This window comes from Neopsephotus bourkii, unplaced genomic scaffold, assembly GCF_033783945.1.
Source record: "Neopsephotus bourkii isolate Nb327-2 ecotype Australia unplaced genomic scaffold, CSIRO-AGI_Nbou_v1 NB_245, whole genome shotgun sequence".
Taxonomy (NCBI): Eukaryota; Metazoa; Chordata; class Aves; order Psittaciformes; family Psittacidae; genus Neopsephotus; species Neopsephotus bourkii.
Genome location: NW_026900755.1, coordinates 626,441 through 654,095, shown reverse-complemented (window position 1 = coordinate 654,095; position 27,655 = coordinate 626,441). Strand labels below are relative to the sequence as shown.

The 27,655-nt window shown below is 42.5% G+C and overlaps 1 protein-coding gene across 1 annotated transcript in view; it reads left to right on the top strand.

Moving 5' to 3' along the window:
• Positions 1-5,026: 5,026 nt before the first annotated feature.
• Positions 5,027-27,655, top strand: part of SLC7A10 (solute carrier family 7 member 10) — a 41,103-nt gene continuing 18,474 nt past the window's right edge. The window contains exon 1 of the mRNA XM_061345910.1: positions 5,027-5,150. Coding sequence (XP_061201894.1) covers positions 5,054-5,150 — 97 coding nt within the window. The 5' untranslated portion in view covers positions 5,027-5,053. The remainder of the gene's footprint in view (positions 5,151-27,655) is intronic.

The window sequence follows — 27,655 nt, the reverse complement described above, 5'->3', positions numbered from 1 at the left end:
ACTGTTGCAAGCCTGAAGATTACGTATCTGCTAACTCCAGCTTTTGGTTACATTCCTGTCCCTTACTGGCAAAAGAGAGTCTTTCTAAAAGCTTAGCTAGTTTGCCTGAGCTAATTGGCCTCTCTGACCTGTTCAGGACTGTTCCACATTTAAACGAATTTCTTTCTGTTGTCATTATTCCAGAGAAGAGTAGCTACCCAAGAAAAAAAGCCAAGTTTACATACTGGGGAGTCACATGCTAATGCAGCTTCCTCTACTACAGCTTTCTGAGCATCTATTATCACGGAAACTCTTCATATTTCTTTAATCTTGCTCTCTTCCCGTGCACTTCTGTCGTGGTTTAAAACCAGTCAGGCAGCTCATTCACTCACTCCCCCCCTTCTTTCCCTCCCCCTACTCCTGGAGGGACAGAGAGGAGAATCAAAAAGAATGCAACTCCCACGGGTTGGGATAAGAACAGTTTAGTAACTAAGGTATAACACAAATCACTACTGCTACCACCAATAATAATAATGATAAAGAAAATAACAAGGAAAGAGAATACAACACCTCAGCACCAGCCGACTGATAAATTGCCCCCACCAGCCCAACCAAGCACCAATTGATACCTCCTTCAACCCTGCAGTCCTAGCCCTTCTGGGTAACTCTCCGTTACATCCCCGGGCATGACATGCTGTGGTATGGAATACTTCTTTGGTCACTTTGGATCAGGTGTCCTGTCTCTGCTTCCTCCTGGCTTTCCCTTCTCCCTGCCAGAGCATGAGGCTCAGAAAGTCCTCAGTCAGACTAAAACATCAGTGTTATCAGCTCTGTTCCCAGGCCAACAGTCAAAACACAATGCTGCACCAGCTACTAAGAAGGAAAAAAATGACTGCTACTGCTGAACCCAGGACAACTTCTCATACATTAAAGACAATATGTATTTGAAAACTGAGTCACAACATCCCTTCATAAAAAGCACATTAAATTCTGTTTATTATTTCTACAAAAAAAAAACAAACTACAACATTTGCTTTGGGTTTTTAGAGCATAAGTAGCAATGAATAAAATAACTGGTTCTAACAACTTTAATAACTTCTGTACAATTCAGAGCATGGGGAAAATGAGGACAAAAATAGCAACAAAAGAGACCACATGCAAGCTTCATTGCATCTTCTCAGTGCAGTTGCTATGCAGCAATTGCCTTCCCACGAAGAACTTTGGCTTTTTTGCTTACTAACATTTCGTCATTCAAGCAGATACAGCATGTTCGGATCCAAAACAATTTGAAAGAAGTCTTTGCTCTGAGAGCTGTCTCAGATAACTACTAATTAGAATGTACATGCCCTCTGACTTCCTTGTTTTGGAATTATATGAACAATAAGACAGACTATACAACCTAAATAAGCAGCCAACACTATCACAAAACAAGAAAAATCCTCTCTTCAGCCTCATGCAAAAAAACACAGAGAAGCAGGCAGGCACTTAGCTTAAGAGAAAAAAAGGAGCATTTTTTGGCAGTTAATGTGGGCAAACTTTGTCCCCACTGTCTTTTCCAACAGGTTTCTGGCCCATGCTGTTTTACACGCCTGTGTTTTGCTATGAATGTGGACATATCAAAAGCTCTTGTTGTAAACAGCCACCTGCTTACTCATTCAGCAATAGTAAAACACTTCATGAACTACTTCCCTTTTCAAAATTTTATGCACACACTGGGAAAAGAAGCAGTAAATTGATGTTCTTCATATGGATTTAGATAAAGAATTTATCCTCTTCCCAAGGACAAATGAGAATAATACAGGGGTCCAGGACTACAAATCTAAATTAAGTTACCAAGACAGATTTCCTAGCTTTGTATTCCTCACACATAATTGTTACCCCACGCTCCATTTACTTAGTCTCATGTGAGACCAGCCACCATCAACCTCCATCACCAACACAGCTGTACCCAGCTCCATTTGCCAACTCTGTTTATTACCCACAATACCTAATAACTAAGCTAAACTGCTCACAAGCTTATTGCCTGCCCTAGGAAGTACATTCTGGCAGAGATATCACAAATAAGCACCTACCAAAATAATGCTATGTATCCTGAGAAAAAGGCAGTAATCATAGAATCATACAATAGTTAGGCTTGGAAAGGACCTTAAGATCATCTAGTTTATCCTCATCTCCAAGGGTAAGGGTACAGGTTCCCTGACATGGATATCTGTAAAGTAACCCCCAACCTGGGTGGGCAGCAGAAAGGTTGGGTGGCCTCTGTCAGAGGCCTCTGTTGTGGCCTTGGGAAGCACAGCTGCCTGGGTATCACACACTGCAGCCACAGAGGCTGCATATTCCTTCTGGGAACAGCCCCATGCAAGGGAAAGGGTACGGATGCTGCCCTCAAGGATGAAATTCACAGAACAGAATCTGATGCTGAAATTGTAAGGTGCAACAGACCTGGCCTTGCTGAGCCACAATCGTGTGTGCCAGTTCATTAATGTTTCTGTTGCAAAAGGTCTTCTTGGGACATAGCTGAGATTTCACCCAGGGTTATCCCGCACCAGCTCTGTTCTTTTAGCCTTGTTCAAAAATGCACCCAATGCGAAACTGGATAGGAGGACAGAATGCTCTGGTTCTAAGGTTCCTCTGCTTTTCTTAGCTTTAATGGTTTGCTGACTGCCTCGCTCTAAGGAGAGTTTTCTGGTGCTTTTCTGTTAGGTTTTTCCTTTCTAATTACCAGTAAAATACTTAAAAACATATCTGTAAAGTCAGCCAGTTGTGCCTTGCGGCTTTCAGCAAGGGGGAACAGTTACAGAACAAAGTATTTACATCAGCAGGCAGAGTGCACACGCGCATACTTAGCATTTGCCCTGGCAAAGTCCAATAAACTGGCAAAAATGTTAAAAAAAAAAAAAAAAGAAATCCTGCAGCTACTGCACAGCTGAGTTGAAGATTACTAGCCTTAAATGAGTTCTAGTATTCGTTTTCATCATCCTACAGCTAGCACACACTGTTCCCAGCTAATCCCAGGAATGGGATTTTATCTTCCACACAATTCCATGTATTTCTATCCAACAAAGAAACTGGGTGCAGTCATGTAACATGTAACAGATCTGGGGTAGTTCTGGTAAGGTTAATTGATCCTAAACTTCATTAGCTCTTAGGGCTCAGCAATACAGTCAGTAACACAGTTAGTAGTACTGTTCTTTCCCATATTTCTTGATTTTTTTGATGAAGTTCAATGTATTTTTTTAGCTTTTAAGAAGAAAAAGACCACCATAAACAACTGGAGTAGACCGTACTGTTCATAGAAGAACAGCACATAGAGTCTTTCAGAGGTACTAGAAGTTACTTGAGTTTCTGCCAGTGGAAAACATAGCTCTGAAGCCATCATTTACACCACCTAAAAGAAAAACTAAAACATCAGATTACTTTCAAAAATCTGAAACTTTGTTTTTAGTCTTTGCATTTCCCTGACTTTAAAAGGAAAACAGTATCAGTGTTTACATGGTTCAGAAAGTAATTCTTGTTGTAAAATGCTTCTTCATAAGAAGTACATTGCAATTCAATAAAAGGACATTTTCAAAGTAGTTAGTGAGGCAGTTCATTTAGAAACAACAATTCCACAGAGCAATAGATCAATTTAGGAAACAAGTCTCAGCCTCTGAAAATCAATAAGCCTTTCTGTAACAGCAGCAGTATAAAGCAGCCTTATGAAGTAAAATCACTTACAATTATCAGCTTCGTAAGAACAGTCCACTGATTTCCTCAAACCACTCAACAGTTTTCAGGTCATGCTTTTAATTCTAAAGTCAAACAAAATCAGACTGATGGCGCCACAGAACCTTCTCACCTTCCTTCACTGAGGTGAAGGGCCAGACCTTCCTTCTTCCACTGCTACCACTTCACCATGCTCAGTTTCCGTTACCATGTTGGTTACCCCTCTGATGCACACTTTCTCCTTCCCACACTTCCCAGATACCACATAATCTTGTGAAACTTCTTTAGCCTATGCACTATCAGAACAGGTCACCCATGTGGGAATCCTCTCTGAATGTAGAGGTGCTCTGAGGAAGGTGTTCATTCTGACTTAGAAACAGGGATCTCCATCAATAAGCCCTGATGTAACAGCTTGAGGAAAGAGCCCAAGTTCCCAAACTATGATTTAACTTTCTGATTTCATCTGAGAGCAGAGGAAGCACACTCCTTTGACACTCTTATGAAGGTGGTTTGTTCACAGAACACGCAGAACTACTATAACATTATTTTATTACATTTGCTTGATACTCCTGTTTTCTTGCTGAGTATCTCAAAATCTATACTCCATCCCCTGTGTAAGTAAAAGACATAGGTATTGTTTTCTTAATCCTGTGAACAGATGGCTGCATCCTGATCAACAACCCAATATGGGCAACCAGGGGGGACGGGACAGGACATATGACATGACACCCTCAGGTGCAGGTCCCTCAGCCCAGCACCTCAGGTACACAGCGGCTGCTTCACACACAGGCCAGGGGTTTAACTCCTTGCGGGGAGGTTTGAAACAAAGTGGGAAGAAGGAGAGAAGGAATTAAGCAGAAAAGTAAAGGCAGAAACACAGCAGTCATTGCCTTGGTGATGTTAACCATGCTTAGCCCCAAGCTGCCAGTAACGATCACAAGCAATAAGGTGTTTGGGGTTGTTCTTGTCTTTCCTTCAAGTTACTGCACTACTGCCGCTAACAAAGCTCCATAGCAGGCAGACCACCACCAAGACGTGCAGAACCGCTGTGAAGCCGAGCCCTGCACGGAGCTCGGCTGTTCGGTCACAGCCCTCACCCGAAGCGGTGCCTGGTGTCGGGGCAGCACTCCCCAGACCCTGCTGCTGTTGGTGCCGCTGTCCCTCCCGCTCGCAGGTCTCCGGGGGGCGCTGCACTCCGGGACACCCGCAGCGCTGAGGGCACCGCCGCCTGCGAGGGACCGTGCGGGCCCCGACAGGACCCTCTCCGTAGGGAGGCGGTGACCGTGCCCCCTCCAACCCTCACACCCGTCCGGGCGGGGGGCGGCGCATGCGCGAGGGGAGGCAGCGGGGCAGAGCGGCGCGGGCAGCGATGGCCGGCGGGGAGCAGCGGACCGCGCCCGGCGGCCCCGAGCCCGTGGCGCTGAAGAAGGAGATCGGGCTGGTCAGCGCCTGTGCCATCATCATCGGTAAGAGACCGCGCCGGTGCCCGGGCAGCGCGTCCCGCTCGGCTGAGCCCCGCGGAGCCGCGTGGCGAGGCACGGTGCCCCGGGCAGGTGTCCCGGAGCGCCAGCTACCCCCTTGGTCCTGGCCAGGTTACCGAGCAGTGTTGCATGGGACGGCGCGGTTCGTGATCGCCTTCCTACAACGCACGGTCCTTCTGGAAGTGCCAACCAGTGGTGGGTAAAAGCCGCCTCTGCCCCAGCTGCTCCGCTGAACTTTCCTAAAGCGTTCTCCTGCTGGCCTTGGGAGCTGTTAAGGCTTTACGTGGCACTTATGTATAAGGCTAAACTAAAAGCTAATTCTTTTATCTGAGATGGGGGCTCTTCAAAGCGAAGGTGGCAGCTTGGGCTTTCAGAAAGCCACTGAATATCCTGCGACCTGCAATAGCCGAGCAGGATTTGGCAGTACGGCTGTCGGCTGCGACGCGCTATCCCGCTTCCCGCGCCTGCTGATGGCTCGAGCAGTCTCTGCCCATCGGTGCCTTCTCTGACAAACCTGGTTTGTGTTTCGGGCTGAGCCCGCTTCCCCCATGGCAGAGCCAAAACTGAGGTGGGGGAAGCTGTGCTCGCACCTTCCTTCAGTGAGTGCTGTCGCTACGGTGTTTGGTCTAGAGAAGTGGGGGCAAGCCTGGGCAGTTTCCCAGTGGAAAACCCTATGGGAAGACCAATCCATTACCTTCACTTCCATGAGATGTTGGAAGGACTGGCAATGGCAGTTGGGGCAAGGTCCATGGCAGCATGGGGAGATGGCAGTGCGCAGAACGGGAGCTATTGGATTCACAGGAACACAGCAGCAGAACTGACTGGGCCACCCCATTGTGTCTGCATGAATGATGTCCCCAAGCTTGAGGCTGAGGACTTTGCTATGTACTTCCGATAGGTTATCATACTATCCTATGGCAGTTTTATGCTGTTAACTCTGTATCCCTTTATGCCCCATTTTGGTGGGAAGAGTCTTGAAAAAAATAAAAATAAAAAAAAAAAAAGTAAATTAAAGAGAGAAATTTCAATGCCATTAAACAGGATCTTTTACATCACAAGCGAGACTACTATAGAGAAGGAAAATATTTCACTTGTTCCCATAATGAAGTACTGAAATATAATGGGCAGCTATAACTGCAGTCTGTGGAAAGATGTGTTCTAAGTACACAGACGTGCCTTTACATTGAACCACATAGCAAGTTTAAGGGGGGAAATCTAGTTTCTGGATCTCAGCGGAGCTCAGGGGCCCTTGCGTAAGAGTGCTGTACTTACAGATAATCAGCCAGGCACAGTGCTTCCAGTATCAGGTTATCACCTGGGTTGCTCTTGGCCACAGAGGAAATTTATGGCACCTCTGTCATTTATTAGTCCTGGTATTAGGTAATTGTATCTCAAGACTGCTACCCTGCCCTCCCAGATCCCTTCCCAGTCAACCTGACTCAGTTGCAACATGTTACAAGCAGAGCACATGTATACAAAATAGATCTTGTGAAACAGCCTCTCATATAATCAAAGACATTTGAGTAGGGAAAAATATTGACATTTATGACAAAGTCTAGTACTGTCAAGCAGTTTAGGTATTTGAGAAGGTTATCTTCATTGCCATATAAAACCTAAAAAGGCTGATGCAAATTCTCCCGTATTTTGATAAAAGAAGTTTCAAAAACAACCCTACGATCCTATTTTGGAGATTGATTGCTTTGTGTGGAGATGTATGAAGTTACATCATGTATCACAAAGTCTTCAGTAACAAAGTGACAAATAGTAGAGTACAGCTTTGTAGATGTCACTACATAAAACATTACGGTTTACAATAAGAGGACTGTGTAAATTACACCAGATCAGCTCGCCATTAGTGGAGTTAAAAAAAGAGAAATCTTATTTAAGGTTCTTTCAGCACAAAACTAAACTACTTGATCTGAATTGGTATTAGGCAACCAGTTAGCTCACAGATGTTCTGTATGATAAAATTTAACACTGGGGAAAGACTTCTTTCCAAATGACTGAAGGGGGAGTGGGGAACGGGTGTAGTTGGTGTCATTGCCTTTTGAACTGAAGCCACAGCAGGACTGTCGTGTCAGCCATCACAATGCATTTCCCATTTCTGAACTGGGGAGGAAAACCCATTTCTCTTCAATGGCTTAATCAAGCTCTGGTATTCTGATGTCTCATAGCAAAGTCGTATGGCTTGAGAACACCAAGAAAAAAAGAAGTCACGTTTGAAATAAACCTCCTCTTGCTCTGCGTGGAGATAAAAGAAGATTATGCTTTCTATTTTTCTTTAAATGTTCTTGTAGGTTATCTTTATTCAAATAGTGTAAACAACTGCTGCAAGGTACAGAAAATGTAAGACAGTTTTGCATTATCAAATAGCAGCTTGATGCTGTGACCTGCCAGCTTTACACCAAATGTTCTGGTTTAGCTGACTGCTCTACTATTTCTAATCAGCTGCAGGATGGATTTAGATAATTATAATCTTCCAGTAATTGATAACAGGAAGAGGAAGCAAGGGAGTATTTGGAAAATACTTCAAATATGAGCCTCTGAATATCTGATTAATAAGATTATGGTTGCCTTCTATACACTGAGTCTGCTTGTTTAAAATAAAGCATTATATGATTTGCAGCTGGGGAGGGGTGAATCAGATAATTTTTTAATTTTCACAAAAATTTTTAATAATTCACAATAAAGTGAAGTGAAAGAGAAGGCTTGGATGTGGGAGCATTGTTATCTGGTATGTTTGAGATTATGCAAATAGTGCCAAGGAGACTCAATATTTCATAGTAATGAAGTTTCACAGCTGCATCTGAGGAAATCATTACTACTTCTAGATACAGGTACATCACTTCATCCAACTTAAACCTTTCAGGCTTCTGGCTGTTGGAGCTAAGGAGGTGTTCAGCCTGCCCTGTGAACACAGGCACATCCTGGTTCAGGGGGCAGTAACGGTATCATGGGTAGGCAGAGGCAGCCCTCATCCTGCCAGCTGCCCTGCAGCTCCCACAGCCTGCAAAATAGATATTCCTTTTCAGTCTTCTTTTCATGTAATTATAGGACTATTTTCTTACTGCTTTCATAACTGAGATACTTGTCAATATAATAAATTACTATGCCATCATAATACGCTCACAAAACTTATCCTTCAAAATTTTATCCTCTTTTATAGAGGTTTGAAAGGCTTTGCCATAAGAAATACCAGTGGATCTAACAGAAACTATTCAGAAGAACAGCAGAAGAAAGTACATCAAACTAGGAAGATAATACGCCTGTCCTATATCCACCCCATAGGATGGTCTTCTGATTTCTTCCAACAGGCTAGCTTTCTCACAACACACGACTACCCTTCATTACTTCATTGTTTATATTTTTTTTAGTTTGCATACAAAACAGGCCTAATTAAAGAAGAAAGCTATTTACAAAGGTTGTTTCATGTTAAAGCAGAAGACACTTCTTTGGAGATCATAATGTAAATACAGGTATTAAATACAAAACCTTTTTGTTTTAACGCTAAGAAGAGACTAATACTTAATGACTGTAAACCTGAACACAGTGTTTAGTAAGAAATCGTTCTGACAATCCATCTCAGCCACGGATTTTTGGACACTGACTGAGACTTGCCGTAGGACTACCCAAACCGCTCTGCCTCAAACATGGCTATGTACAGGGAAACAAAATCTTTCATGGGTTCCAGCAATTAATAATCTTCTAAGGTACTCAGTTACACTGCTAATTAAGCTTGCCAGTGCTCAGATGAAGGGATACAGCTTAAAAAGTAGTAAAACATGTGCTTTATTATCTACTAGGTAATAACTCTTACAGGTTATAGTTGCTTGAACCCCAAATTACTATTTATTTAACACACAGAGAAATCTATGCTGTGTTTAATTCAACAGTTATTTTATGCACTGGCTACATAGTTGGCTTTATATCTCATTTGTAGACCTACATATGTAATTAAGATTATTGCATATGTATCTTTTCTATGAACACAGGCGTATAAGCTATACAGAGAAACTCTTATCCAGTGCTTTCAATGCGCATTTTGCCTGTGTCAATGAAAAACTAAGTAGAAAGCTCTATGACTTGGCTTTGTGTAGTTTTAGTACATTCCACTGTTCTTTAGAATGAAGTACAAGAATTAGAGAAAGCAACCTGATTAACATCTGATACCAGCCTATTATTTTAGTCTGAATAACAGAATTCACCATTCTCACATTAAAAATGTGCATATAACTGCATACACAAATTGTTTGTATAAGACATTTAAGGAATGAAGTTTGACGGTTTGAAACAGATCAAGTAGCTTTATACAGAAAAACAATTAAACGTCCCTTAAAACATTTGTTTAGGCAGCTTGTAAAACTGCATGAAAGTAGCCATAGGTTCATACTCACATTATGAAGTCTGTTGTAAACGTGAATGATTTTATGTCAGGCTTTATAAGACCCATTAGAAGACCTACAAATTGAGCCACAATAAAATATATCAGCTAAAACTAAATATACTTCCTTATTTTGCTGAGCACAGGCAGTGAAGTTATCTGTATACACTGACTTGGCATTGCTTAAAAAATGCTTATAGTGCTGCTTCTACTCACAAGCTTGGTATAAGATCCCTTATAAACTGGTTCCCAGTTCAAGTCCAATGATAAAACTGTGGCCAGTGAACAATATGTTCAGTTACTGCTACTTCTGAAAGTAACGTCGTAGAATTCACCTTTTCACATAACCTAGAAAACAGCACACACTCACTTTCTTCCATAGCTGATGTCAGTCAGGCACCTTAAGCATGATCTCAGCAAAATGCATACCAGCTGAAAAGCTCCTTTACATAGAATCATAGAATAGTTAGGGTTGGAAAGGACCTTAAGATCATCCAGTTCCAACCCCCCTGCCATGGCCAGGGACACCTCGCTCTAAACCATATCACCCAAAGCCTCGTCCAACCTGGCCGCTTCTTTATGTCAGGGGTTTCCGAGTGTGTAGTACAAATTACTATTCACATCATGATAACCAATCAAGAGAGCAACCAAATAAGTTTCCTTGGTTGTCATTGTATCTGCCTGGCATTGTACTTATCAACTAACAATGGCATATGCATCTACAAGGAAGTTTTCATTTGCATAAATATCACCTCCAAGGACAGCATTCTGTGATAACACAGAGATGTAATTGCACTGGATGCAATCTTTCTTCCTTGCCCATAACAGAAAACTGTTTACCAGCTTTCCTGCTTGTCAGTTTGCTCTCCCCTTCACACTATGTCTCCTATCATTCTAACATGCTCTAAATCCCACAGACGAGTCTTCATAGACAGAAACCTAGTGCAGGATTTAGCAAGCAGCAGCTAGCTTGCTGAATCCTGGGGATTAAACACTAGGGAAGGAGAACACAGGGAACTGGGAATAGCCTTCATACTCATCTTTTTTGTAACATACAAGAACTGAAGTAGAAATCATAAAACTAGAATTGTTTGGGTTGCAAGAGAGCTTAAAGTTCATCCAGTTCCAACCCCCTGCCATGGGCAGGGACACCTTCCACTAGACCAGATTGCTCCAAGCCCTGTCCAACCTGGCCTTGAACACTGCCAGGGATGGGGCAGCCACAGCTTCTCTGGGCAACTTGTGCCAGGGCCTCACCATTCTCACAGGGAAGAACTTCTACCTAATATCTAACCTAAATCTATCATTTTTCAGGTTAAAGATGTTCCCCCTTGTCCTATCACTACATGTCCTCGTAAAAAGTCATTCTCCAGATTTCTTGTTGGCTCCTTCAAGGTATTCGAACTTGATAGGTATTAACACCAGCTGCTTGATGAATCCTCTCTGACCATGCTTCATATGCTGCCATTGCTTAAGGAGACTTATTACTTGTCCCTTAATCAACTGGCACCTATCAGATCCATCTCTTTATCAAGTAATGTGTCAAATCATTAGGAGATCATTCCGAGTCAGGTTGAACAGATTTCTCTGTATTAGCATCAAGTTACAGATCTGCAGCAGAAAGAAAAATGTATGAGAAAGAAGAAAACCACCTATATCATTAGGTGAGTTTTTCAGATCTCTGTGATCTTGCCTGGGGACACAGCAAACAGTGGTGTTGCAGCAAGAATCTTCTGCTCTGGATCTGTGTGAGTGTTTCACTTTTATAGCTAGCTGAAGTTTCAGGACACACTTTTGTTTGCCGACTTGTGAGAGTAATACAGATTACTTCAGTGGTTCTCCGTCTCTGTCTCTCTCTCTCTCTCTCTTTCTCTTTCTCTCGGGGTTTCAAAAGCAGAAGGTCTTCCCTATCTCTGCTACACACGTTGCTAACTAATATTCTGAGCTTTCAGTTTCTCCTGGCAGTTGCTGACAAAACAAAATACTTACACGTACATGACTGATTTTTTCTCAGGGCAGTAGTTCAGGATCTAGCCCTGGACTATAGAGAGGTGTAATTTAACATCTTGGCCTCCCATAAATGAAATCACAATTAAATAAAGGCAGCAGTCAATTTTTGCTCAGGATAAATGGCACTTGTTTAGTAGTGAGAAACCACAAAGACACTTTTGAGGCACTTGTGAAGATGTATTTCTCTACAGTCCAGAGGCTTATGCTGAGATTCAAAACTACTGAAAATTACACGTGGAGTTTCCATATATACATTAAAGCTGATAGGTGTCCATAATTTGGTATGATACCCAGTATGAAAAAGAGCTGCACGCTACTGTGAAAAATTGGATCCTACATTTTGAAAGAAAGCAACCTAGGGATGCCTATCCAAAATGCATTGTGCAAGTTACATTTATGACATGACGTGTTTCAGGGGTGATGCCATGTTCTTGTCTTCTTTGAGGCTGCTCTCCATCCATCAGAATCATCTGGGATAGCCTTGCACCTGAGTTTACAGAGCTGCAAACAAGCTGCATTTTCACTTGCTAGGCAAAACCATGGCAAAGTTCAAATCAAGCTTGGTAAAAATCCAGGGAGATCCTACAGCTTCTCTGGGCTAGCAGCTTACCTTTGAGGCTGAATTTACAGAGAGAGACAAAAGGAGCTCTAGTTAGAAATTTCTGGCAGAAAAAGGAAAAAGCCTTAACTTTTTATTTTTAATAAGTGAGTCTTTCTGGACATAAAAAAGAGTTTTGTTTGTCCACACATGTGCCTTTCTGCTGCAGTTCGTATCCAGGAGCATTCAGCATGTGAAGTCTCTCATGTACAATTTGAAGAGTGAAAGCCAAAACAGCAGTAAAAAAAACAAAGTAAAAAATATCAAATCCTTCTCATATGATCTTCAAAAGCAGGAGTAGGTCATACATAATAAAGATCTTTTGCAAAACTCTATTTTTTCTGTATGAATTCAGTGATACTTGAGCAAAAGTGTTTGTAACAATTCTGCTTGCAGGTTAACTGTCAGGTATTCATTGAGTAGTGGTTTTGGTTTGGGTGGATTTAGTTTGGGGGGGGTTGCTAGTTGTTTTAATAATTTTTTTTTTTTTTTTTGCCTTTTGTCTAAAAGAGTAGAAAATTCTGATTGTGATGCAGTGACTGATCAGAACACTGAAGCTATGGGCTTTCTGCAATTCATGTCAGTAGTGTAGATATCCTGCAGCAGAAACTCTCCTTCTTCCCTGACAGATGAAAAAACAAAGGTAGCATCCTTTGGTAGTGTCTTACTCCTGATCTGGCAATACAGTGCCTGCTTTCAGTGGTGCCATAAATCTCCACTCGTGTTCCCTTTTCCTGTGCCTTGCAGCTCATTTCCTTTTAGCATAATGTAGCCTTTTCTGTTGAGAAAGTCTGTTCTGCTTTGGCAGGCTCACAACAAGCAGAAATGGTTTGGTAGAGGTTTAGCTTTTTTGTGTTTGGAGCTTTCTGTGTGCCAAACTTTTCCTTTCAAGACCCCGTTTTTTGTTGGCTTGCAGGGGGAGTTTCTACAAGCTGCCACACTTTTTTGTCATCCTGATTGCAGCATGATAAAATGAGAAGGCATTTGTCAGCACCAAAGTGCCCCAAATATAAAACAGTGTTGTATTTTCTGCTGGTCCTAAAAAAAAACAAAAGACTCTCAAGGAGTTCTTTAGCATGTTCCACAGCAAAGCGTGGGGAGCCAGCAATCCAGCATGGACTGAGCATCTCAGCATCCTAATTCCTTTTTAAAAGCCTGTATCCATCTTTGTGTAGTGAGAAAGCAGAGAAAATATGCAAGGCTTGTTCTCCTGCAGAGGAAAGCCATATATAATGGTAAATACATTTCTTCATCTGACAGCCTCTACAAAAGCTTTATGCAGTATTAGTTTATTCTCCTGATGTGTTCTGCTGGCACTGGCCTCTGCAAGTCAGGGCTGAAAAGCAAGATTGCAAGTTGTTCCCATCTTCAGGAACTTGTAGATTCTATTTTTCTGATTTCAGTGTAATAAATGGCCCAATCTACTGTTAGGGTGAGATGGCTAAATTACTGCTCCTGGACATGGTTCATCATCTCTTTCCAACAATACAGAGAAATTCCACCGTATCTCAGAGAAAGAAAAGTGGAGAAGAATACACTGGTGATGTTTAAGCTGGAGGAATTTCTTTTATCACTCAGTAATGGAAGAACCCCCATGGCTGAATTGCTCTGATTCATTTAACGCTTTCTTTAGATTAGCACCAAAACATAAGGAAAAACAGAATCTTTCTATACCTGAAGATTTAAGTTGAAATTTTTAACTGATCCTTACATACGATTGCAATCACACTTCAAATAGGGGGCTTCAAGATCAGTGGTGTAAAACGCAGCATGAAAAATCTGTAAGACTTCAGAAAGGTTACTTCTGACTCCAAGAAATAGGTCAGGGATCTGGATGAGTGGCAGTTTTTCTGCCATGAAAAACAATAGCTCTTTCATCAGTTACATGAAGCCACATAATCTTGATCAGGCCAAACATCTTAATATAACATACCGCAAAAAATATGTTTGAACAATGTAAGGGCCTTATTCATAGTCACAAAAGCCAGGAAGAAATCAAGTTAGGGAAGAATCTCATTCTGTTGAATACACTGGGTCAGAGAACTAAAATCCACAACATTACATCACCTATGACAGTGAATGTCACAAGGCTGCCCATCACAAAACCTCTAGTTCACCTGTGACACTGGATAACTCTCAGATGCATTCATTATGCTACATTAACTCTCGGTCAGATAATTGCACAGGGATGAGCAGTCAGGCTACAAGAAGTTGTGCTCTAAATATAGAGGTGCATTCAGACAGCGGAGGATAGGGGTTGAACACTGAATGCTGAAACACCTTTTCTGTAACTTAAGCAGTTTTGCAAAGAGGTCATTGCACTTGAATACGTGTGCACGACACATAAGCTACAGGTCTGACAAGGAAAAGCATCATTAGTTAGAATGCCTACTATAGTTCCTAAGTGCCTTCTCTCTTTGCTGTTACATTGTGCAACCACCATGAGACAAGGAGAAAAAGCTGTTAGCATGTGTCATATGTGATGAGTTTTTGATAGGCATATATTGTGCTGTGAGATTGCTCCTGCTCAGGCCCCACAAAGAAAGCTGATGAATCCAGAAGAGTGTTCCTTGCCTCACTGCCAACACATGCCTTGGAAAGGATTAATATATGCTTTTCCATAAACCTGATGATAATGATTGCTAAGGAATATGAGAGCTTGCAGCTTTAATCTGTGTGCTTCTATATCACAGACTTTCATCCTTTTATACAAAGCACCCAAGGGATCAGTTTTTCTTAGGGAGTTGCAAGGAATTCACAGAGAAGAATGCAATAATTCTATTACTGTCTTTTTCTGGATTATTTCAAAATTCTTCAGCAGCTCTCCTGAGAGCTTCGTAGAACAGGGTTTGCTTGCTTGTTTTTAGAGAGCTCACCTCAGACTGGATTTCATTTCCATTTCCATTTCCATATAACTTCTTTATTCTCTGCCCAGGTTTTGTCCTGTTTTGATAGCAGATTTGTTTCTTTGGTAGTTGAGGTTTCAGACTTCTTTTATTCCTGATTTAAAACAAAGCAGGCAGTACTGATGTCCATGAAAGTGAGATAAGATCATTCCAGAAATGGCATTCTAGGACTCTATAAACACAAAACTTTCATTGTTTCTGATAGTCTTCAGTGCAGACTGAAAACCTGAAAAGCCATACACTTTGAAAACAAATTGTGAGCTCTTTTATAAGTCTCTTGAAAACAGTAGTAGCTTTAGTTAATGCAAGAGAGCAAAAAGTATCCAAGCTTGTTAAGCTTCCAAACACTGCACTTAGACTCAAGTAATTGAAAAATAGCTGAATCAATATTTTAAGGAATAAAGGAAATTATTTTGTTCTGGGTGGTGTCCTCACATGCCTAGCCTTCAGCCTGGAAGGGGTTTCTATATATGTGATGGAATTAAAATGTTTGTAATTAAAAAAAAAGCTGACAAACTACTTTTTTATACTACTGCTAGTAGATCTTGTCACAATAAAGCCATTTCTTATGGTAAACTCTGCCAGAGACCACTGGGACACAACGTCTACATGTTTAGTGGTTGTGGACCCAGCCAGTTCCCTAGCAACGCATTAAGGTCTAAGCAGACTATTACAAAAGGTGCTCAAATCCTGCACATATTACAAGTCCATACAGAAGGAATAGCTCCACTTCACATGCTTGGACTCCCAACTGAAGATTAAAGACCCTTTTCTTAACAGGTCCCAAGTCCTTTAAATCCTGCTGAAGTCAACAAGAGTAGAGGACCTCACTGCCTCCTAGGAGCAGGCTCCTAAATTAAATTAAAGCAGCTAGATACAAAGCACATTAATCCTTCATTACCCACATAGCTGAGCAAGGCTGGCAGTCATACTGCAGGGAAGTCTGGTGGTAATACACCATACTGGGTTCAGGTTGCACAGCATAGTGGAGAGCAATGGTGACGTGTGTATCTGTTCTTGCTGATTAAAGTTATAGGATAGTCTTTTACACTCCTCATACCACAAATCTAATAAGGAAAACGCCTGTCATTGACCAAATGCAGTTAGGGCGCAGGAGCTGCTGAGCTCTGTAAATTGATGGGCCCTCTGAATTGACAGGGGAGGTGACACACAAAGGCCAAAAGGAGCAAATCCACTTCCAGCCACCAACTCCCAGGACCTCCCTGAAGTGGGGTCTCTAAATACACCATCTATTGAGATTTCTGCACTTACCTTTGTGGCCTTCTGTGATAGTCTGGGGACTTTCTGGCTGAGATTTAGCTGCTCAAAAGCTCCAGACCTGAAAAAAACCTAAACCAATGACACAGCTTCTGTAAAGTGGTATTTATAAAGAGCCTACTTCAAGCAGAATAACATCTGCATTTCTAACATCAGCTTTAAAAGCAAATGTAATGGATGTCAGAGAAATAAAACACCCAAAGATGGGCAGCAGCATTGTGGCTCTAACAACCTCACTCTGTGCATTACCTGGTCCAGTCCACTGCTCCTGCAGAGCTCAGGTATGGCCCATGCTGGGATGAGGCTCTTGCTTTTCTGGTAGAGGCTTTATCTGGCCATTTTGGGAATTAAAGTGTGTTTTGTTTCATGCTGTCACTGCAAAGCAGCAAACATTTATTAATTGCTGGGCTTTGACCTGATCTGTCTGTTGCTTTATGAAACTAGGAGAGAAGGAAAACAACACAGACCAAATATCTCCAATCTGTGGCAGAACTAGAACAGAAGTGTATTACTAGGGTCCTACAGATTGCCATGGCAGGGGTGTTCAGGTCTGTACTAATCTTTATTTTGCATCTGGCATCTTCCTTACATTTCTATATCATAGATATTTAAGAGCATCAAGAAAAGTTTCCATTTCTTTTGGAAAGTTTTCTGGCTGTTGTCAGTAAAATTACCTAAATGTATTCTTTAAAATAAATGAAATATTTTAAAATTAAGTCAAAATACAAGTCAGCACCAATTTCTAAAAAGATGAGGATAGCAACAGAGCATTGTAACTGATGCCTGTAGAAGTATATATACTAAGCTGATATGTATTTGTAAATCTCATTTAAGCCCAGCTTGAGCTAGTTACTAAAGTGCACTTAATTTTAAGTGCAAGCTTTAAATCAAATCATTATACAAGTGTATGCATGCCAGGAAGCATAAATACCAGATTTTCGCTTTTAACTTCTACCTCAGTTCATTGACCATAGTGAAACATAAGCCTATCTTTGTGTTCTTTGCTGGAATGGAAACAAAGCCATTTAGAGATGTAATGATACCGTGCTGATAGAGGTAAAACTAACTACACCAGAATTTGCTAACACAGATTTACAACAGAAACATGTAAACTTGAGAGCTGTAATGATTTCCAATGAAGGAGCCGAGAAACCTGAAAGAACAGCAAACTTTGCTAAAGAGCTCATGCTTCTTTACATCTGCATCCAAAATAAGTTTTGTATAAGGTCCCAGGCAATGGCAGTAGAGCTTGCAGGAGACCAGTCCTTCTTCCCAGTAATGTAACCTTAAGTATAACACAACACTTGGTGTATTTGGATGGCTTGTTACTGCTATTTTCGTATTGCTTTGTTTTAGGTATGTATTGACTGCAGTGTCAGGAAGGCACTTTCAACATTTAACCGTTTTACTTTTCAGGACAATACTGAGGACTAGGCTTTATCTCAAAAGTTTAACATACTTAAATTCCCATTATACCCCTTCAGAGATTAAGGGTAAAGTGATGCCCAGTTTAGAGATGCTCTTCTTAATGGATCCCAGGTTATAATATCAAAGCTTTGCAGAAGCTACACAAACATGGTCCAGAAACCCACCAACTGGCCTAAGTGCAGTTTTGCAGGGCTCATCTTTGTAGGGTCAGAACAGAAGGCATAAACCCCAGTAATTTGAGAGAAAATCAGAGGCAAGAGTGGGAATTGAGTTTTGCCTTATTTACAGTTAGCAAATCAGTTCAAGCTGTGACTTTTCTCCAGACCTGCTCATTCCTGTAATGCTGCCCTGTGAATTCCCCCATGTTCCTTTGCTTCTGCAGAGCCCTGGGGCAAACACAGCTCACGTGTGGGTTCTTGGTAGCCACAGCCAAGGGTTGAGAGGCAGCAAAGTTCTTTATTCACAAGCAGGAGCATTTTTCCCACTGAAAGCTGCAGTGATGCTCTGTGAGGTAAGGGAGGTGCCGCAGCAGCTGTGGAGCAGGGTGGGGGTCAAAGAGATGATGCCAGCTTCCAGGCTGGTTTCTTCTGCTAGAAGAATAAGAAAGATCCTTCTGTACACTTGTGATAGTGTGCTGTCTAACTCTTGACATTGCCTACTGCCATTTTATTTCACCTTTCTAACAAGGCAAATGATGATGCTTCCATGAGACAGCTTTCAGTGGACTGGCGGAGTCTTTCCCACTGGGCAGCAGTTGCTCATCAATTTTCCAGAGTATTTAAGTAATCTGTTTACCGTGCTCAGTCAGTGAGCAGCAAGAGTGGAGCTCTGGTGGGGGGAAGGAAAAAAAACAAACACAGCATTTTCCATTAAACAAATTATGCTTCAAAGATGGTGCGAGGGTCCCTGCCATTGGCACAAGTAGGGCTGACGAGCCTGAGCTGGCAAAAAGCTGTGTGTGTCATACTGCCCTTTTCTGTTGCCCAGCACTCCCTGACACAGCTGAACTCTTTGAGTGTTGCTAAAGCCAAGTTGGTGAGCTTCACAGCAGCATTTTGTAATTGCTTTTCATCCTGATAAACACTGATAATCATTGCAGGTGTAGAGAGAGCAGTGAGAGCTGTCCCAGAGGCACAGCTGGCACTTGTGGGACTTCTCAGCCAAGGGACAAACATTATGACAGCTGCATTGGCTGGCATCTGCCTCCTAAGTCACTGTGGTGGTTCCTTGTCCTGCTGTCAGCTTCTTTCCTTAAAACCAGGATTTATCTGGGACTACTCAGTAATCACACAGTGTCCCAGAGAAGACCCCCCCCTCCTCCAGCATGCATTCAGGGCAGAACTTGAGGAACCGCTTATTTCTACACCAGGGGATTTAACGACACATTTCTGCTGTTGGCAGGTAAAATTCCAAGTCAGGATCCTGAGGAGCAGAGAGCATGGAAAACATGTTGGACAGATAACAAGGGCTAATACAGCATAAAGCTGCACTGTTTATTATAGAGAGCAGTGTGCAGCGCTGCACTCTCTTACCTGGGCAACCCAAGCATTTTAGGAATGTTAGATGGTTTTCATATGCAACCCTCTCACAGCACCAAGGTAGGTTTCATAGAACCACAGACTGGGTTGGAAGGGACTTAAAGCTCATCCAGTTCTAACCTCCTGCCACGGGCAGGGACACCTTCCACTAGACCAGGTTGCTCCAGGTTCCATCCAACCTGGCCTTGAACACTGCCAGGGATGGGGCAGCCACAGCTTCTCTGGGCACCCTGTGCCAGCACCTCAGCACCCTCACTGGGAAGAATTTTTCCTAATATCTAAATCCCTCCTTTTTAGGATCTGGTGCAAGGGCTGAACCCTTCTTTAATGCCACAGGAGTGCTTTGCTTAAAGGGTCACAGTGGCTCCTTTATGTGCTGAAGTCCTGCAGTCAAGGCGGTAGTGTGAGCTCCTGTTCCCTCCAGCCTCCTGCACTGCTGCCAGTGGCAGTGAAGGGGGAATCACCAAAAGTGACTGCTCCACACTTCTCTGCTGGGACCCCCTCGTCTTCACCTGGCAGCACTGCCCTGCCAGAAACCCTGCTCAGGGTCCCCAACATCAAGGGAGAAAGGAGGAAAGGAAGGTGCAATATGAATCTCTAAATTGGCTGGTAGTAATCCCCACTTGGACACACAGCCCTGTTTCTGCATAGGCTGCTTTCAGCATGCTGGAGTGCACTTAGTGTTACTCCTTTGAGAATATCCCAAGGAAAATGTCACCTAGTCCCTATGAGAAGACTTTTCCCAACACTTTTTCCAAGACTTTTTTGCCTTATCGTTGCAGTGTATAGAGAAAGCCATGGGAGCCTGAGGTTTGCTCTCCATGGTAATGAAATGCAGCCCACATAGCCCAACACTGGCAAGAGAAGAGGAGAACAAGTCAGAAGTTAAGGAAGTGGAGAAATCAGACCAAGTACAGGAGTCAGAACAGAGGAGCAGGAAATAAAGCAGTGGACTGTGCGCCTGAAAAGAGCAGACAGAGCCTGCAGCCGGTGAAAGGATTAGCAGAATAAAAGGGGTTCTTGATTTAGAACAACAAAAATCCTATCATACAGGCTTTAATTTCTCCTTTGATATAAACACACTGCAGCAGCGTTACTCAAATAAAACAGAATAAAACCGTGCCCTAGCAGATGTCCATTTTCTCCTTTATTGTTTCACATGCTCCTAAGGGGCCTGATCCCTGCACCTCCTGACCTTTTATCTACCTTAGTGCAGGTCTGTCGTCTGCATGCCTTATCTAAATGTTTGGTCTCTGAATTCCAGCGCAGAGAAGCATTACACAGGTGGGGGCCAGCAGTGGCTGATGTGGAAAACCGTGTCTCCTTTCAGGTGCTCACCTGGGCCCTGCAATTTTGAACACACAGGTCTGTACATTAATCTGTGACACTCAGTGTATGCCCATTTGTGTACTCAGGAGAGCACGGTGCTTGCAAGCCAGAGAATGGGATCACAGTTTCCAGTGCTCATGTGGTTAAAGGAGCATCTGCATTTGACTCCGTTGCAGTGAGGTCTTTACAGTACTGTGTCCTTCCTACAGTCAGCACCTGCCAGCATAACCTCCTTCAAATGCTACTAAAGCAGCAGATTATTTTCACAGAATCAGTGAATGGTTTCTGTTGGAAGGGACCTTAAAGCTCATCCAGTTCCAGTCCCCTGCCATGGGCAGGGACGCTTTCCACTAGGCCAGGTCGCTCCAAGCCTCTCCCCTCTGTCAGTTTAAAGCCATTCCCCCTTGGTCTGTCAGTACATGCCCTTGTAAAAAGCCACTTTCCAGGTTTCTTATCAGCCCCATTAGGTACTGGAAGCTGCTCTAGGGTCCCCTTCCTCAGAGCTTTCTGTTCTCCAGGCTGAACAATTTTGACAATCATGTTACCAAAACAGAGACTGAAAAGCTTCCTTGAAATTTCTCTTGGTTAGCCTCTTTTGTAGAAGAAAAGCAATTGGCAAATTAGCACTAATTTTGCAAAAAGAAGATAAAAGAACATCCCCTTTCAGAAAGTTAGAAATTTTAAACCACCACATTTTCTGGTTTTAAGCTATTGGGTAACTTGACAAAGATTGGGCTACTGAGCATGGTCACCTCATGCGAAGAGCTGCAGGTTTTACCTGAACGGCAAGGCATTGCAGTCCCCTAAATGCACTGTGCAGGTTGGGCAAGGCCAGCTTTCCTCTGAGCCTGCTTTCCACCTCTCATGGACAGTGATTCCTTGACTTGACTGACTATACACCTTATATGCCAAATATGCAGCTTACTACCTTTAAAGAACTATTCAAACGGCCCCAGATGTATTAAAGGTCCCAGGAAGACTGGGGTTGGCAGTTCTCATAAATTTGGTTTGATTGTTTGTCTGTAGATATGAATTTTTCATCTAATTACAGCAATTAGGGGCTGCAATTCCCTTATTGAACACCGCTGAAATCACTGCAGCACAGCCACTACGTACCAGTAGCATCCCTGTGCTAGTTCTGCTCTTTGCCTTTTAATCAGACTTAGATTTTCTTAAAATATCAAAGACAAGAAAGCAGAGGCGCTTGTCTCCCAAGGGAAAGATCCCTGATATCATCTTGCAAACGAGTTGACAACGCTGGGGAAAACAGCATACCAAGAACAAGACAGCCACAGCAACATCCCCTGAATGAGATCCCATCCGCGCCGCAGCTTCCCACATTATCCGGATAACAGACACTTTGGGTCCCTGATGCTTCCCAACGGGCTGCACTGCTTGATTTTCCCCTTTTCCTCTCGTTTTGGGGCCCGTCCCGCGGAAGGACAGCCTGTGTGGGGCGATGCGCGGCGCAGCCTGCAGGGGGCGGGCTGGCTGCGGGCGAGGAGAGCGGGGCGGGGCTTGGACGACGCGTTCACGTTCATTAGGGCGTTTTCGTTGGTTCTAATTAAGCGAGGCGGGTTTGCAGGAAACTGGACCTGGCTCATTACATGTCTAAGGCGATACGATCAATTGCAGGCATCCTTCTGAGGGTGCTGTGGCTAGATTTAGTATGTAGGCATCAAAATTTAATAGATATCAAAAAATAATATGCAAATACCAAAGAGTAATATAAAATATTAAAACTCAATATAAAACAGATAATATTACAGTACCAAAAATTAATACAAACTAGCAAAATTTTATATAGAGATCCTTAAATTATTGACAGATATCCACAGTACCTTGCACAATACCAAAAGGTAACCCTACTACTACACCAGGCCATCACACCCTGTGTACGACTGCATCACTCCTTATTAGTGGGTTTATGCCTGAAATATTTGTGTTCCTTTACTCAGTTTCCTGTTCTCCCCATGCCTTCACTGTTAGAAAACCTTAGTACTTCAAGCCCTCCTGGACTACACCTGTATTTTCCTGCTCAAAAGGCAAATATCCTCCTTATAAATCTCTGACAAGTTGAATAAAACACTTTTGTCAGTATTTCAAGTAGCCTCGTTTTTTAAATCTTTAAAGTTGGGTGTAGCATAATCAGATTATAAATTCTTAACCCAGTAAAATCCACTTGGAATGCTGGAATTGCAGTTTATAATGGCTGGTCATGTTCTTACTTGCTAGGAATTCTAACATAAATATTTGAACAGAAGTCAGATTTTAAAATAACTTTATTTTGTTAAATACCAGTCCCTGTAGACATCAAATTATCACCATTATTTTTACAGCCATTTTTCAGTTTTCCTGTGCAAAAGTATTAGCAAGAGGAGCCATAATTCATTTTTCCACTGATACAGTAGTTACAGTTTTACTTCCATAGGAAGTTAAATAGCTATTATTTTAATGCCAAGCTCCATAGAATCTTTTATTCTTCATCCATTCTTTATTAAGAGTTTCCTGAATGCTATTCAAAAGTAAAGAAATTCAAGGCCATTACATGAAATATCTAAAACCCTGCCACATAGCCTGAATTCATGCTTGAATAGAGGTTAAGAAAACACACTTGGAGTCTTTGGTGCTTTTAATTCATCAGAGTCCCTGTAGCCTATTAATTATTTTAGGCCAGACTGTTTTGTGGGTTCAGAACATCACTTACAGTTTGTATTGTAATTGGGGGTGGAGAAGGCAGTTATAATGTCATGTATTAAATGTGGCACTTGTGTTGATAAACTGAAGAGGAGCAGGGCAAAGGCTGAGCAACACTTTGTGCCCATCCATCCCATTAAGTGCTGCAGCACAGCTTCAGTGGCCAGCACTGCTGGGACGTGGGTCGGGTCAGAGCCCGGGGTCACCCAGGACCAGGTTATTCTAGTAAACAACTAGAGCTGCTTGGACTGCCATGAGGTTTCTGGTTAGCACCAACGTGATGAGCTACGCATGTTGCCTCTTGGCCTGTTTCTGCAGGTGTGTCATGGCCTGAACTCACAGGCAGTGACAGCCAGAACTGGTCACTAATGTCCTCAGTTAGGAGCGTTTAACTCCTGAGGGCCAACTAGCAACTGACAATTAGCTGCACTGGAGGGTGTTTAGTTTAGCAGTTCTCTGCTAAATAAATCCATAAAGCCATAAATAAATATCCACAATGATGAGTTGCATCATCACCATTACTGACCTAATTCGCCTCATATTTAATTTGCAATTAAACAATTTGTAAATTGTGATTCCTTTTGATTAGGCTGTTGTTGTTGTTGTTGTGAAACAGTAACCACAAAGCTTTACAATATTTCATACGCAAATGAGATATATTTATTTATTAATTCCAAGGCAGGATGCCAAGCTCCAGCATTTGTTTATAAGAAAGCTGTTTTAAGCAATGACACAGACGGTCATCCTGTTGGCCTGAATAATGTCTACTTATATGTGGGAGTCCTGAGAGGATGGGTAGACTTTAGATTATTCTTCTATTTACAGCTACCAGTGAAAACTATCTGCATTTGCTGCTGAGGAGACAGTATATCAAAAGAAAGATGTAACTAAATCCCAGACTGGGTTGTTCATCTAGTTCCAACCCCCTGCCATGGGCAGGGACACCTTCCACAGGCAGGGACACCTTACATTAGAGCAGATTGCTCCAAACCCTGTCCAACCTGGCCTTGAACACTGCCAGGGATGGGGCAGCCACAGCTTCTCTGGGCAACCTGTGCCAGCGCCTCAGCACCCTCACTGGGAAGAACTTCTTCCAGTTTGGTGTCAAATTTTACATTTAAAGAAAATCCCCATGTTCTGCACTTGCCCTCCATAGTCCAGGTACCCAAACACATACTCTGACCATGCAATAAAATACCCAATATACACCTGGGGATATAATCTGTGATGATACCAACTACTGTGTTCGACTGCTGTCTTACTAACTTCCACTCTGATTCAATACCATGGGATGCCTCTCTGCAGGAAGGAAGAACACACTGGTAACACAGGCTTTCCCTCTGCCAGTGGCTGCCTTTGAGCATCACATCTCCCACAGCCATTATCCCCAACATGCCCCTGAGTGCTGCATGACCCACCTCAAGTGCTGGAGAGCCATCTCCTGTGGACAACAAACAGCACTTGATAAAAGCAAGAGTCTGGCAGGGTTTATGCTCATGAATACACAGTTTTTCGGGAGTGTAGCCCGCTGTAATCCTTCAGGAAACAACAAGCCACAAGGTGATTTACCTCACCGTGACCCAAAAAAAGGATGTAGAATTTCTTTGTTGTTAATATTTCACTTTGTAGGGGAAAGCTGCTTAGACCAATTTCTACTCCATATTACAGACCCATTCATAATTTCAGATGTACCACAGACCTTTAAAGAAATACACAAGCAGTAAAAATGCATAAGTGATGTTTTTCTTTGCTAACCACACAGGAAATTGCTTAGTTTTATCAGAAATATGGTCTCTAAAAACAATCAGTAAGGCCATTCCTTAAGAACTGCTTTCAACAGGCTGCAAGATCCATTATTTTTACAGTCCATGTGGATGGTGTGCTGCAGATAAATAAAAGATGCCTTAAGGATTTTGTATGCCAACTGAATATGCAAAGTATTACCAGGTTTCTTTATTTTCTCACAAACATGGTCATATTTAGTGTTTTCCTTCAGAGTGCAATTCTTGAAGTGTTTTAATGAGAATTTAGCTTTTGTTTTAAAGATGAGTTCCAACTCCCATAGTTACATTGAAGAACATCAAAACCTGGCCCCAGCTGCGCTCTCATAGTTCAAAAGGTTTCATAGAGCACCACATACAAAGGGCAGCTGGGAAAAGATGTGTTCAGCTTTATAAAAAATAAAATAGAATAAAAGAGCATAAATTCCTGTATCACGGGACTTTTCTATTATCTGTAGCCTATTTGTCTCACCATAGTCAGTCACCACAACATGCACTCTTTTCCCTCTATATACAGCACAGTATTTTGTCATATATCTGTTCCTTGCCTTTCCTTCTCCACTTTTACAATAACTCTTGAAAGGGTATTATTGCACGAGAACCTCAGCTTTTGTTTAAAAAATATGTTCCTGGCCATCACGAGTTGTTTTGTAAAACTGTCAAGATCCGAACACTGCAGCCTTAAAGAAAATGAATAAATACAAAACAGAGAAGGCAAGTAAAATAGCCCGAAATATATCGCTTCTAAGATCTTACCCAGATCATCCAAGGTCTTGCTGACCCTGGCTCAGCTCCTGAGCAACCTTATGGGCCAATTTCTCTGAGTTAAGAACAAAATGCTTTCTTTAACAACAAGCAGGCATATCTGCGAGGTCTGCCTTTCTGCTTGCCTCCATCACAGACCATTGTTACTGTGAATAAGCAAAAAACCAAACTCACAGAATTTGTCAAGTTCACGGCTCTCAAATCTCACTTTCACAGTCTCAACTGACTAGACAAGAAGGAGGATTTTGTTCCAGAGGTCTGTATTTTTGCAGGATGTCTTTTCAAGGCTCATTGGTGCTACACAACACAGTGCTGGGTTGAGGTCAGCTTCTGTCCTGCAGGAAACCAATACTTGTTTAAGGTGAGGAATAGGAAAGGGATGAGGAAATGAATATCTTTACTGTTTTATTACTGCCAGAAACTTTTTCACGTGCCAAGGGAGCCCACTTGGCCATCAGTCAGGGACAGACTCGGGCTCATCATCCTGCTCTCTCCCCCTGGCACATTTCACCTGCCCCATTTCCCGTGGCCCCATCTTTTTCCATTTCTATTTTTGTGGCTGGTGGAATGCATTGAGCATCTGCAGTGGGCCTGGGGTACACACACCACTACCACAGAATAGATCTACCTTGCCCAAGCAGTTGTGTTGTGTGAATGCATCAGCATCAACTTAGGCAGTGTACATTACAATGTTGAATTACATATGTAAGTCAAGCATTTTTGGTTGAAAGAAGTAGTTTTTTAGCAAGAAACTGTAGCAGAGGCCACAAAGGCACAGAGAAAGTGGCTGGTTTACAGGAAATCATTTTTTTTCATCTTTTTCACATCTTAGAAGTAAAAATAAATGCAGTGAATATCAGGAGTACTGGCACTAGAAAAGCCAAAACAAGGTATCCCTGACACAGCGAGCATGGTAACAACAGCCTCCCTCAACTGCACAGCCAATTTCTTTCTTGCTCCAGAGTCGCTCACCAAATTCCCTCAGTTCCTGCTGAGCAAGGCATGCTTTGAGACACCCATTTGTAGGTGAAGCATCTGCCTTACTGGTAAGTCTTGTGCTAAGGAACAGGAGACCTCCTGAAAACTCTGCTTCTCATCAGGCAGTTTTTGCCACCTCACTTTCTTGGAGTGTTTCAGCATCTCCACCATATCTATTTTTAAACATGTCCTAAGCCAAGTGAAGCTGTACTTCCCAGGCACATTTACCACATTCATGGCAGGTTTCCATAAGATCATTTTGTTGTCAGAAGGGGTGTAGCATTTACACTGGGGCTGCAACTGCTTTTGCACATGTTGCAAGAGCAAAACAATAGGAAATGCATTAATGTGTTTGAAAGAAAATTTTGCCTTATCCTATATTCATTCATGAAGGATGTAGAAGTCTTTTAAAATATGAGTAATTACTTAGTTTAACCAAAAAAAAAAATCCTGTGAATGTTTGTGTGCAAGGACCATGCAGAAGGCTGCCTGTTCTTTCTTGTCCTGCTCCGTCAGGTAGCTGCACCCAAAAAGCATTATTCATAAACAAAAAGTACGGGCTCTTTCCAGCTCAGTACAGACTTGCACGCGAGGAGGTCTGCTTTGGTAGTCTTGCCATGACAGGAGAGTACCACTCTAAGCCACGCTGTGCTTACTCCCTGCAGCAGTTTGGGTTTGGGTAAAACCCCACTGTCGATACCCCTCACTACCCAGGCTGCTGGGGACAAGCAGTGCCCTTTGCTTGAGGTGGAAATCCTCAGAAATTCAGGGCTTTGACAGTGCCAAGTGCAAGCATTAAGA